The 12,483-nt window shown below is 41.3% G+C and overlaps 1 protein-coding gene across 1 annotated transcript; it reads right to left on the bottom strand.

Moving 5' to 3' along the window:
* Positions 1-3,232: 3,232 nt before the first annotated feature.
* dhh (desert hedgehog signaling molecule) lies at positions 3,233-7,973 on the bottom strand. The gene is made up of 4 exons (XM_086276316.1): positions 7,732-7,973; positions 6,936-7,474; positions 4,572-4,833; positions 3,233-4,406 (listed from the first exon to the last, which is right to left on the bottom strand). Exons 2-4 carry the CDS (start codon positions 7,242-7,244, stop codon positions 3,601-3,603), a joined length of 1,377 nt encoding a protein of 458 aa, XP_086132442.1. The 5' UTR covers positions 7,245-7,474; positions 7,732-7,973; the 3' UTR covers positions 3,233-3,600.
* Positions 7,974-12,483: the final 4,510 nt, after the last annotated feature.

Raw genomic sequence — 12,483 nt, 5'->3', positions numbered from 1 at the left:
AGCTGCTGTGCACATGTCTGCTGATGAATGGTTTGCTTGTTTAAATGATGGGCCACGATGTGTGTGGGTTCGATTATGTTACATTTGTCGTGGTGCAAATTTATTTTTGTAATTGATTTAACAAATGTGCTCATTGTGTTTAACGATTAATTTTTTCCGCCTGTCTTTCTGATGACCATTGCCGATGGGTCGTAATCGATTATCTAAAAAATAAATAAATACATTTTAGCGGGTCGTGTAATGTTGTGCGTTTTGAAATCGTGTAATCGTGCAATTTGTTACACCATTGTTTTGTTTTGCAATATGCCTGCAAGATAAACGTCTTTCAAGGAAGAATGAATCCAAAGAAGAAGAAGAAGAAGTAAAAACAAACAAAACAGGACGAATAACAATAATCTTTTGTGTTAAAATGCCCAGTCTTTAAGCAGACATTTTAAATCTCTTATCTGATCATTCACATTGAGTGTATGACCTTTCTATTAAAATATTTATCATTGTAATGCAACTTCAAATTTGATTTGCAGATAGGATTAAAGTGCAGTGGTAATGTCAGGGAAGGTGACCAAACCCCAGTTCCTGTCAGTGGGCAAAGAGGTTTTCTTTCTTTATTTTTGCCTTATCACTGTGAGAAAACTATAGTGGTATAGATAACACAGGACAATATAGGTTCAAGAAAGCTGTCCTGAGAACTGCTGTGACACTGACAACAAGTTACAAGACAATCTAATAAACTTTGCATGACAATAAAGAGTTGTTTACAGGAAGCTTTTATTTATAAAGTTGTGAAAAAGTTGTCATTCTGGGGGATTTTTTAACTGTAAAGATTGTATATGTGTAGCTCTAATTAAATCAAGACATTGACCTATTTGTGTCACACCTTCTTGAGCCCATGCTGAAACACCAGGGGCCTGGGGCTGTATAAACACAAAGTAAAGGTCGAGAGTCATTGAGATGATCCAGCGAACCTACAGGAAATTAGGTTGAGTAGCAGTGGGTCCGATTACTAGAAGGTCATAGGTTTAATCATCTACTGTTTAACTCTTATTCTGCCTTAGAGCAGAACGCCCAACTGTTACAGGTACAGTAGGAACCTTGCTTGTACCTCTACATTTTCAAGTAGCCGAGGACAAAAATTCCTGCAGGGCATTTGCAGTAAAAACTCTACCACATCACACGTGTGTGCTTTGGTGACCCCTTGTGAATAAGGAAGCAGCTGAAAGTAACTTTTTTTTAAAAAAAAAGGAATAAAATAAGTCCGGCTGAATATCACAATTGTGAAATTAATGTGAGTGATCTGAGTTCTTAATGGTCCTTACCTACAAATAAAGACAATCATACATATTGCATTATGCACCTGCTGCAGGGAGTGGATCCACAGCTGACCCTGCACTGGTACATTTATGCATTAATTTCATATGTGGAGAGGCATATATACACCTCGGGCTTTAGATTAGGCCGCTGAAATTATTTTAAGCTGAGTGAACACATAGAAATAAGGAATGGTCTTCTGAGTGTGACCTTTTACTCCAATAAGAGTTGGGGGGGTGGGGGGTTGTTTCTTTGTAAAAATATTACAATTTATTGTTGTTTTTCAGGAGTCACCTTAACACACCTAATTATTGTGGTATGCTATAATAAAGCCATTTTTACCATGGTTGACAGGAGCTATTTGCATTGACGAAAATAAAAATACTTAAATCTATTTGATAATTTTAAAAAATGGAAGGAATGTTGGCAAAAATGTCCTTTGCTGGATTTTGTAGCCATGAAAAGTCCTCACTGACACTTGTTTCTGTTACAAATAGTAATATTTATTCAACTTCTCTTTGACTCTTTCAGTGCACGACTGTGGGGAGTGCATGTTTCCATTTTGAAAATAGGTTATTACTGGTCCCCCTGACAGGATTAGTTAACTCCCCATTCAGCTTTAGTAAGATTGGATTAGATTTTGGGTCGGCTGAGACTGGCTGGAAGATAGTTGCTGATTGGCTGATAGATGCACAGGGAGGGTGGTATTAGGGCACCAGGACTCTCCTATTGGACGGTAGGTGAAGCGGATGCTCTCCCCCATCTGCCTCCTGTATCTCAAGGATAATCCCCTGGAATACCTTCACAGATGTTTACAACAGAACTGGAAGACAAGAATATATTCTGATGTAACAGTAATGATGGTTAAAATAAACAGCTCAAGTTACTTTTATTGCATAGAGTTTCACCTGTTTTGTGGCTTGACTTATTAATATTGAGCTGGTTTTGATTTCAGATTCCTGTTACTCTGGTATGGAGCTCTCTCCTTGTCATATTGTCTGCTGGAAAAACAGCATAAAGTCCTCCTATTTGATAGGTTACGACGAACATTTTAACTCATAATACTCTATCATAAATGTTCTGAATCAAATTGAGGCCTGCTAAATTAAAGAGAGGATCAGGAGTGTTTGCTATTTATTAATTTAGATGGTACCAAATACAACTCAGTGGGGTGATATCAGTTCCTCCACAAGGGGGGTGTATAACCTCAGACTAGTGCTGAACAGAACCCTACACTTTATTATGAACCTTTAAAACATTTGTTTACTTGAAACCAGTAAAAAATTAGATGTTTAGTAGTAATGTTTATTGTCTTTGTAGGAAGTCACATTGTACTTTATAGGCCAGACTCGATTTTTGGGTGGGATGCGCAAGCGGGATGTAACAGAATAGAAAGTGGCATTGTAATGTGCAACAGTTAGCAGATAAGGGTGGCGCAAAATAATGCAATTCCAATACGATTAAAAAACAAACAAAACCTGATAATAAAAAACAAAACCCTAAAGTGGGCTTCCAAAAAAGCAGAGATCTGTGACTGAGATAAAGTCAGAGTGTTTGCAGACTGTGGCGGAATATTAAGTACTCTGGGCTTTTCATTAACCTGGGTTTCCACACAGGGTTACACAACATACATTAACTCGACTGTAAGTGCTGGAATCTATCATTTCCTTGTCATATCCCTTCCCCCCCTCCCCCCTCCACACTGAGCAACTAATTTATTGTTTAGTAAGTAAAAATATCAATTAACCTAACATGCAAAACCAATCTACACCACAGCTGAAAAGAAAGGTAGCCTGCCGTTTCATAAAAGTACAATTTTAATTTGATTTATGACATGAAAACAAGCAAGGGCATACAGCACATGTAGTAGATATTATAATAAAATGGAAAATATATATATATTATGATTCAGAAAGTACAAAAATAAAGATTCTATTCGTCAGGGATTTCATTCTTGTCTCATTAGAATATATATATTTCATTTTTTTTATTATTATTTTTTTAACATATATAACTGAGAAAATACATACAAAAAAACAAAACAAAAATATGATAGTCTTTGGTATTACCATTTTTATATTAACTTGCTCAAAGTCTCATTATGTTCAGTTTCTTAAACATTTGTTAGCATGTATAACATTATGGCAGATTATTTTACAAAAATAGGGGAGAAAGCTAGCAAGCATTTCCAGTGTTTTTCAATCCTTTAAGGAATAAATGGGAAGTGTTAACATATTGTATAAACGTAGCAGTAGGCTATGGCACTTATTAAGTGTGTATAGATTTTGGTTCTTAAGGATGAAATGACTCTGAGTCTAAAAGAATGCACCCAAAACTGTAGAGTAGTCTAGCATACCAGTGCACCTCTGATGTCTCCGTCTGCAAGGAGTGCTTCTCTCTACTTTCTATCCTCAGGGCATCACTCACGTTGACTTCTTTGTTCACATACACACCTGCTTTGTCCTTTGCAGGCAAAGTGCTAACATGCATTGGAGTCTTAGTACAACTTTTTTGAATGTCAGTATCCTGCTGCTCTTCTGCTGTTTCTCCCCAAAGTAGCTGCTTGAATGAGAAGAAAAGTCGCAGGGGTCCAAAAGCCCAGTGCGCGAGCCTGTGGTCCTCCACCAGCGCATAGCTGGATGCCAGCACGCCATCAACAAACAAAGTTCCAGCGTCTGTCAAGGGTGCATACACTCCCACGCTTTCTGTTAGTGAAACTGAGATGATTTGGGATGCATGCACTTGCTGCTCTGCTTTATGTATGAGAACACAGTCTCCTTGTCTGACCCTGCTTGCAAACTGAGGCTGGTACTCACTGTTTTCTTGTCTGCAGTGCGGGTCTAAAAAGACCAAGTGATTTGGAGTAAGGGCCAATCTATGTCCATGTTCTGTCTCCAGAGACAGAAAAGCAGACCAGCTTTGTTGATCCCGATGGAGAAACAAGAGGACTTGGCTATACACGACTTGGCCTGTCCCAGATAGGGCCATGACTCTGTCCCCAGGAGTGAGTGACGACAGGCTCTTCTGCATCCCTCCAGCCACAGTTACCCGGGCCCAGCCTGGGAAACAGCCACCTTTTTCCACAGCAAGAGAATGATCTGCAGAAGGATCAGCAGACAAAGCCAAGATGAGTAAACACAAATTGTGTTCCCCCTTTTTTTTTTTTTTTATAAACTTAAATATCCTGATACATTTCACACTGAAGTAAAGTAATTTAACAATACAAGCATGGCTTTTAATGGCAGCTACCTTCTTAAACTTACCAGCTTTTACTGAGCAGTGGACACGATGTTTGGACTCATAGTGGACCCAGTCGAAGCCTGCTTCCACAGCCAGCTGGGCCAGGAGACCGTACTTTTCAGGTCTTCTATCAGACGTTGTTATATCCACAGCCCGGCCTTCATAGTGCAGAGAGCCAGGAGGATGGTTGCCATCTTCATCCCAGGCCTCTGTCACACGCAAGCGTATCCCTGGCCACTGGTTCATCACTGCAATAGCCAGCCTGTTCAAGCACTCCTTACATCGCTACGGGGCAGAATAAGAAAGAGGGCAGATATTCATTTTGGAGCACTTCAGTAAACTTGTAAATATATTCACAAATTTATCAGCATGAGCACCCATCTCAGCCTACCTACAACAAAAAATTGCAACACAGAAGAAAAACCTTGACTTGACTCAGTGTTGTTTTTCCTCTGAAACCCAAACTAACAGATGATGATTTGTTAGTTTTCAGAAGTAGAAACTGTAGAATCTAAAGAGTTCCTAATTTTCCAAAACCAAGTCACTCAGTCTCATCAGCAAACAAGAGATGTTCAAGAGACAGACACTTGTGAATATTACCACTCTCTAACAATAGGCAGAAAAAGAAAAATGGGGTTTTTACACCTAAGTGCGTAGACTGATTTCAGTGCGCCTCGGCAGAAAACGATTCCAGTATTTCAGCTCTGTCTCCAGCTCCCAGGTTCTGATTGTTTGTCAGTTGGCATCATCACACAGTTCCTCCTCTACTCTGCTAAAGGCCATTTCAACCTTGCTCAAACAATCAGAGTACAAGAACAAACCCTACTGTAGCCAGTTTGGCACATTCCTTGGCCTTTTCAACAGGGTGACAGAATAATCAAGGCCATTCTCTGCCTTTCCAGATTGTTCCAGACTTGAGTTTCTCAGTTTCACCCCTGAGACATGTGATCAAATATGTGCACAGTGACTCCTAACACCCCCGTGGGCCATAATGTTACAGACTGTGTCAGCATTGTCGCAAAATAGCAGGCTGAAAAATAATGACGTCAGCATCCGAGGTGATACGCTCATGCAGCTACTGAACGGCGCTGGCTTGTGACTTGTGCTGTGGCAGGTTTTAAAACCTATAATTATGGCAGTAAAGCTCATTTCGAATACACAACGGATCAACAGCGAAGGAGGAAGTGACAGAAAACCATGGGAGCTAAAGTTGGAAAAGAAGAAAGCGGCGTAGCAAAGGCCTGAGGTTGGGACTAAAAAGAGAGGGCAGAGGGGAAGAATGTATGGGCACGGACTTGGGAATGTGACAGCAAGAGTGAGAAAAAGAGAGAGGGACAGAAAACAAACTGGGTACATTTATCTCGCAATGCCATTGAAGAGAGGCATTTCATTGTCACAACTACAATAGTCGCTTTTCCGACGGTGCCATTACTTCAGTAGGAGGGAATTTTGTATAGGCGACCCCTCTGAGTCTCCAAATGACGCACAAAGAACGTCTTTCACATCTGGGCAAAAAAGGGGGCACATGCACACATACACACACATTCAAACTGGTATCAGGAGGGCACACGTATACAACCACAGATTTCCCTCACATACAATCACTACGGGAGGAGAAGGGACACAGATTAATATCCTAAACAATCACACAAGACCATAGTATCCAAAACCGTGGACTGAGTGTGAATGGAGCTTGTGTTCACATTCAGAAGTGTGGCATTCCAAATGGGTAGTTTGAAAGTTCTTTAATGCGGCCCAGATCTTAAATCCTTGAGGACGTTGACTGCCTTCTCAAGACACTGTAAATTTGGCTACCTATCCTTAGTAATCAATCAGGAATTTAAGTGCCCTGCCTGGATTTTTCTTCTGCTGGGCACACTGAGAACCTGTCATGGGAAGTGTTTTATTTCAAATAACAAAGACTTTGGTTAAAGATTAAAAGGAAATGTTCCTGTAGAGAAACTCAGCCACTTAAGGGTAGTGTTGAATTACATCCTTATCTTCTTATCTTTAAAAAAAAAGTGAGGTAAGATTTGGTTAAAGCTTACACAGGCCGTGCTGAGCATTTTTATCTATTAACAGACTGGCAAGTGCAGGTAGATAATGACTGGGATTATATGATTCGTTTTGAAGGTGCAAACAGCAGTTTGTCCATTTAGGGAAATGTAGCTGATCAACCATCCAACAACGAAACTATCTTGAAAAGGGAAGTCAGTCTGAGCATCACCTCACTGAGTCAATCTGGTGCTGCATCTTTGGGCATTTACTGGACTTACTACACAACAGTCATAAGCGATCATGGGAAGCAATGGAAACGACTGTTATCACTGTATCACAGTCATATAAAACAAATCTAAGATTCTAACCCAGCTCGACACCAGTCTCACCTTAGTCGTGAAGCGGTCAGCGCCTGTGTTCTCTTCGTCCTTGAAGACAATGTCTGGGTTGTAATTGGACACAAGTTCGTTGAAACGCTCAGAGTTGCGTGCGATCTTGCCCTCTGCTCTCCCACTGGCCCCCAGGTTGTTCTCTGATAAGTTGGGGAAAAACTGCTTGAGGCGCATGGCTGTGAGCTTTCTGGGCCTCGGACGGGTGCCGTACCGCGGGCCCGGTCCGCATCCCTGGACCAGCCATATAAAAGTCCACACAGCAACCAGGGTGAGCTGTGCCAGGTGGGCCCACCAGAACTGCTTCATTGAGGAGGGTTGGGTCTCCCAGAAGTCAGTGGCTCGCAATGCGTGCGGCGATAGCCCAGGTGTGATAGCTCCAGGTGTGTGACAGCAAGTGAATGAGAGTCAGATCTTGGTCCATTCCAAATCATTGATCATTAGAGGTGATATTTATTTATTTTTATTTAGTTATTTTTTAGCCCAGAGACTGATAAAGTTCCGGGGCACGTAGGTTACTTCATATCCCGGTGTTTCACCTTAATTTAAAAAAAGAAAAAGAAAAAAGTTTTAAAATACCAAGCAAGTGCTTCACTGTTTTGGTGACGGCGCGATCTGATTGGCTGAAGTCTGGCATGTGTTGGGTCACTGAAAATGTGGAAATACAAAGGCTCTTTGAAGATTTCAGTGCGTATCAGCGGGAACTACGTCTCCTGTGATCCGAGAGTCATCTTCAGATATCCTCCGGAGGTGCCTGTCTTGACGCAGGTGTTTTGGTGGATTTCTGCTCACTTACCGCTTCTCTCTCTCCCTCTCTGTCTCTCCCCCACGCCGTCTCCTGGACTGGACACACAAACTGACGCACACCTAAAGCCCGATAGCCGCCTGACTCTGGGATTTTTCTGGACGCTCCAATGAATCTCTCATCCCTGCTGTCCATCCAGTAATGCCTCTACCGACACTTTTTTTTTCTTCCTTCTCTCCTTCGTCCACTGTCTTTTGTCGCGTTTCAGCGCTCCTGGCCACCTTGCGCCAGCCATTGGTTCTTATTAGAGTCCGGACAAGATTGCCCTCCCTTCCTCTGCGCGCTCCCACCGCGACAGCACACGCCTCCATCCATCCATCCATATAAAGAACACATCATTTGGCCACTTATGTTAACACCGTGAACCCCACCCCCTTATCAAAATACTGTAAAGTTTAGGCATAAAAAACTGAAAAGTTGTAACAAAGATAATACACAAATCTATTTCAGTATTTTGTTTGTTTGTTTTGGTTGAGACAAATTGTTCATTATAAATACGCTTTAAAAACACAAAATTTAGGATTCATTGGGAGCTTTTACAGTAGCTTCAATTTCCAAAGTTTCTTGTCAGTTGAGTTGCTTTGAGCTAACATGTCTTTGCCTCTGTTTGCTCATCCCTCCCACTGCACACTCATGCTTCTGTTATAAATAGACAAGAGTTGAAGGTGAGGACCTAAAGATGGAGCACAAGTGTCCAGCCTTGACACCCACAGACTATGACTTACAGTGCTGCCTTCCTGTGTTTGGGGAACTAGCCTGACCCTCCTGAACCAAGCGCACCCAAGACCTCTTTGGTGGAAACACCCGCTGGCCCTATCATCAATTTATTATTTTTATCCACCCTAGAACAATAGCGGCGAGAATTATAAAAATGTGTCTGATAATGCCCAAAGTGGGAGCAGAAAAGAAAGTAATCACCGTATCTCAAGGGTGGGACATCTGTAATCGCAGAGGGAAGCTTAAATTAATGGCAGATTAAAGGTCAAAGTGCATGTCACTGCCCTATCTCTGGCTTCCTGGACCTAATACATCAGGCCTGTTTCTGCACTGTGGCTGTTTCAGGGAAACAGAGCGGCAGTGGCCTGTCTTTACTGAATGTTTCAAATAGTATATGTCTTGATGTTTGTTGTAACTGAAGATAATAATTTTTTAAAAAGAAGAAGAAGAAGAAAAAGACTTATTTATAAAGTGACTTATTGTACCCTAAACATTTCATTTTGCAGTGTGGAGCTCAGGTCACTGAGCTCCACACTGACCATGGAAATGCACTCTCACTGGGGGAAGTTTCTAGATGATCCCAGGATGTTGTAGGGAGGGGTGGTAAGGCGAAGCTGCATGTTCCTGTCCTTATGATAAACATGGAGAAAGGTTCGAGTCTGGCTTAGGCAACACAGATGAGAGATATCGGCCTTTGTAACAAATGCAGGGAATAACTCAATCAAAAAAAGTAACAAACACTTTCATATCTACAATTACTCACATCAGTGTTTCTCTTCAAAGCTATACAAGAGAAAAAAGATTTCCATCTGACATGAAAGGGAAAGGAAGGAAGCAAACATCTGTGGGCTGGAGATGGAAGAGAAAAAAAAGGTCATTATTATTAGTTTTTATTTTGGTGCCCCCATCCTCCAGCCTCCCCCTGCCTCCTTCTGGCTCTTAGCATTTTACTCCCCCATTTCAGGATGGGAGTACATGACTGGGTGAATGGTTCAGTTTCCTGCAAAGCCACAGCACAGAAAACGAGATCTTTCCTGCTTGGGTTAGGCTACCCTGCTTTGTTTCTTCCAAACAGACGGCTGTGCTTGCACCTGAGCTGGTGGTCACACTGACTGCCTTTGCACTTACAGGTGCGCTGTGAATTTGGGTCATACTCGACGAATAGCCGATATCTCAGAATGCAGCAAGGGTTTGAAATTAGGATTCAGTAAAACAGAAGTAGCATTTTTTAAACAATCCATCTTTGACTTTTCAAGTGTTAGTCTTGTCTCATAGAGCTGATTAGACATTCTGCAGGATCCACTTCCTCAGATGGAGACCATTAGAAGGGTTTCCGAGGGGGGTGAGGGCAAGGAAAGTCAAGGAACTGACACCTAACCGTCTCCCCCCTCTCTCACTGCCCACCACTGTCTGTCACTGTGTTATCAGTGCAGGAAGCGCAGGGTGGTGCATTCTAGTGCAGCTGCACACACTGTATTGTAACTCTGGTTTTGTATTTAATACATCAGTTTGTGTCATGTTTTCATGTTTAATTCAGGTGTGCCACATATACGGATGTGAGACGTCTACCTTAGCATGTTATGGCTAAGATTAAGCAGGGATGCAGGTCATAAAAAATGCAAAATAAAAATAAACAGAGTACCAGTGAAGTTGAGGCGATGCTGCACGAAAGTGGACAATAGACTGCGAAGGGTGGAACTTCCTGGCTGCTGACAAGCAGGTCAAAGGTCAAACATGATGCTATACCTTCTGCTAATTCCATCCCCAAAATTCATTTACATTGTGCAGTAGTGTGCGGGAGACTCGAGTCACCCCTCATTCCTCCCAAGGAACCAGATTTTCTTGTCTCGATTTCAGTCCAGTCCTCTTACCTAAGAATGGTTCTGTTTTCTTTGTTTGTTTGTTTGTTTGTTTGTTAATCCTCTTAATATTGGTTTAAGCAAGCATAAAAAAGCACTTAACACAAGGGATGAAACAGAATTGTGTTTATTCAGCTAACAACTTAGCACAGAGCCATTAGTCTTTCAGCACGTTGTTACCAGAAGCATGTCACAGAAACACGTAATCTGTTCCCATTTCTTTATCTGAATTTACAAAAATGCCAATGATAACAGAGTTTGACAGACACAGAATAGTATTTTCACCATCAAGGTGATTCACAAAGACCTATTAACCAAAAACTTATCGCTGTATATCTCTGTATGGTGTGCAGTTTCCTTAAAAAAAAAAAAAAATAGGAAACTGGAGGTAGTGGGAAGCCTGAAGTAGATGAAGCAGATGAACAGCATCTGAAAGCCACAAAAAAAACAGGAAAAAGAAAATCCAGCAAGGCCTAACACGGGACCTGAGAGACACATCCACCGTTCACTGAACCCTCATCAGAAGCTGTCTCAGTGGACGGATGGCTGTGAGGGTGTCATTGTTAAGGAAGGGAAATAGGGAGAAAAATCGGAGGTATGCCAAATTAAACAAGAAGCAGAGAACTATTTCTGAAGAATACTTCAAGAAATAATAAAAAAGCTTGAGTTTGGACTGTGTCGAAAAATAAAAGTAGTCGCATCATAGACTTCATGTCCACTAGATTTGTAAAAATCGAGGTTTTTGCACTACATTTGCATTTGTTTTGCACATGTTTCAATAAATCTCTGCACCTATTTTCCCATTTCCCACCGCCAAAATATAAAGAATTGAGGGGTGTCTCAAGACTTTTCCACACTAATGTGCAGATTAAATAAATCAAATTCAAATTCAAATTCAAATTTTATTTGTCACACACACACAACCATACACAGTATGACATGGGGGTGAAATGCTTGTAGCTGTACAATGCCCGACCATTAAATGACAGAAGAAAAGTTTTACAATATTTACAATTTACTACAAAAATTTACAAATTAACTTAGGAAATACTGTTAAATACTGTTCACTTGGATTTCTCAGTGTCAATTGTGATGATAAGGTTTTTGAACCACTCACACAAAAACAAAGCTCAACACTGCATCCTTCACCCGATGAAACAAAAGGCCTGTGGCAGTCGACTGTGTGAAGCAAGTGTGCCGTGAGTGTGCACACAGGATGGCGGGCAGCTATAGCAAGTGGACAGTGTGGCCCATTATCAGCTGATTAGCGAGCAGGTCTCGCCTTTTCCGGAGTGATTCTGTATTTGCAAGTGTAGAAAAGAGGGAATAACAACCCTTAATGCACTTTGGCACAAACTTCAAATGACCGACTGTCAGGAAAGCTACTCTGTGTCTTTTCCCCCCCACTTCATTCTTATGTTTTGACAATAAAGATAGCCTATCTCATCCCATAACAAGCTGGCTGTTTCCCGCCTTTTCCCTGGCAGTCCCGACATGCATTACTACAGTGTGTTACCGAAAGGGACCGCTGAGACACTTTGATTGCATCGCTATCAAGCTTTACTTTCTGCTACGGTGGAATTGTGATATCTTAGTGTTACACCAACCACTTTCAAGGCTGACAGTGATAGTTAGGGTTGTTTTACAATGCAAATGTGTGCACACAGTGCTCCAGAAAGACAAATCATTCAATCCAGTTGGGCTGTAGCTGGTAAGCTCTTCAGGCTAAAGAAAAGAAAAGAAAAAAAAAGATTCAAGCACAAACTGCACCATTTCTCCAAGGTGCAAAACTGGTTGTTGTCAAGAAGGACTTTCAGGAGCACAGAGGGCAAAAACCCTCATTAATAAAAAAAACAAAACATGTTTAGCATCAATCACCAGAAGTCCGAAGTGCAATTTTCTAGTCACATTCAAAGAAAATGGAGAATAATGGGTGTAAATTCAAAATCACCAACTTTTAGCCCCATGATTAAATGCATCAGTCTGGGTTTGTTCAAATATAAAATCACATTTAACAAAATCTAAATTTTCACCCCGTTTCTGAAATCACACCAACAGTTCTTTCGTATGCACCTTTTAACTGCCTACAGCATAGGTGTCAAACTCTGGCCAAATTTGGCCCGCAGCCTAATTACATTTGGCCCGTGAAGCCATACCAAATGACTAT

This window comes from Aulonocara sp. 'chitande type north' Nkhata Bay, linkage group LG20 (assembly GCF_057382095.1).
Source record: "Aulonocara sp. 'chitande type north' Nkhata Bay isolate Kocher_YH1m ecotype deep benthic linkage group LG20, A_spYH_male_GT1.1, whole genome shotgun sequence".
NCBI classification, from domain to species: domain Eukaryota; kingdom Metazoa; phylum Chordata; class Actinopteri; order Cichliformes; family Cichlidae; genus Aulonocara; species Aulonocara sp. 'chitande type north' Nkhata Bay.
The sequence above is the reverse complement of the archived record's forward strand: the minus strand, read 5'-3'. Positions and strand labels throughout refer to the sequence as shown.

What these genes read in the sequence shown, in the direction of transcription:
- dhh (XM_086276316.1), bottom strand. Translation starts at nt 7,244, where the DNA reads ATGAAGCAGTTCTGGTGGGCCCACCTGGCACAGCTCACCCTGGTTGCT. An exon ending in CTGACCGCTTCACGACTAAG is followed by an intron (nt 4,834 to 6,935) that starts GTGAGACTGGTG and finishes TCTGCCCCGTAG; the next exon opens with CGATGTAAGGAGTGCTTGAA. An exon ending in CCACTGCTCAGTAAAAGCTG is followed by an intron (nt 4,407 to 4,571) that starts GTAAGTTTAAGA and finishes ATCCTTCTGCAG; the next exon opens with ATCATTCTCTTGCTGTGGAA.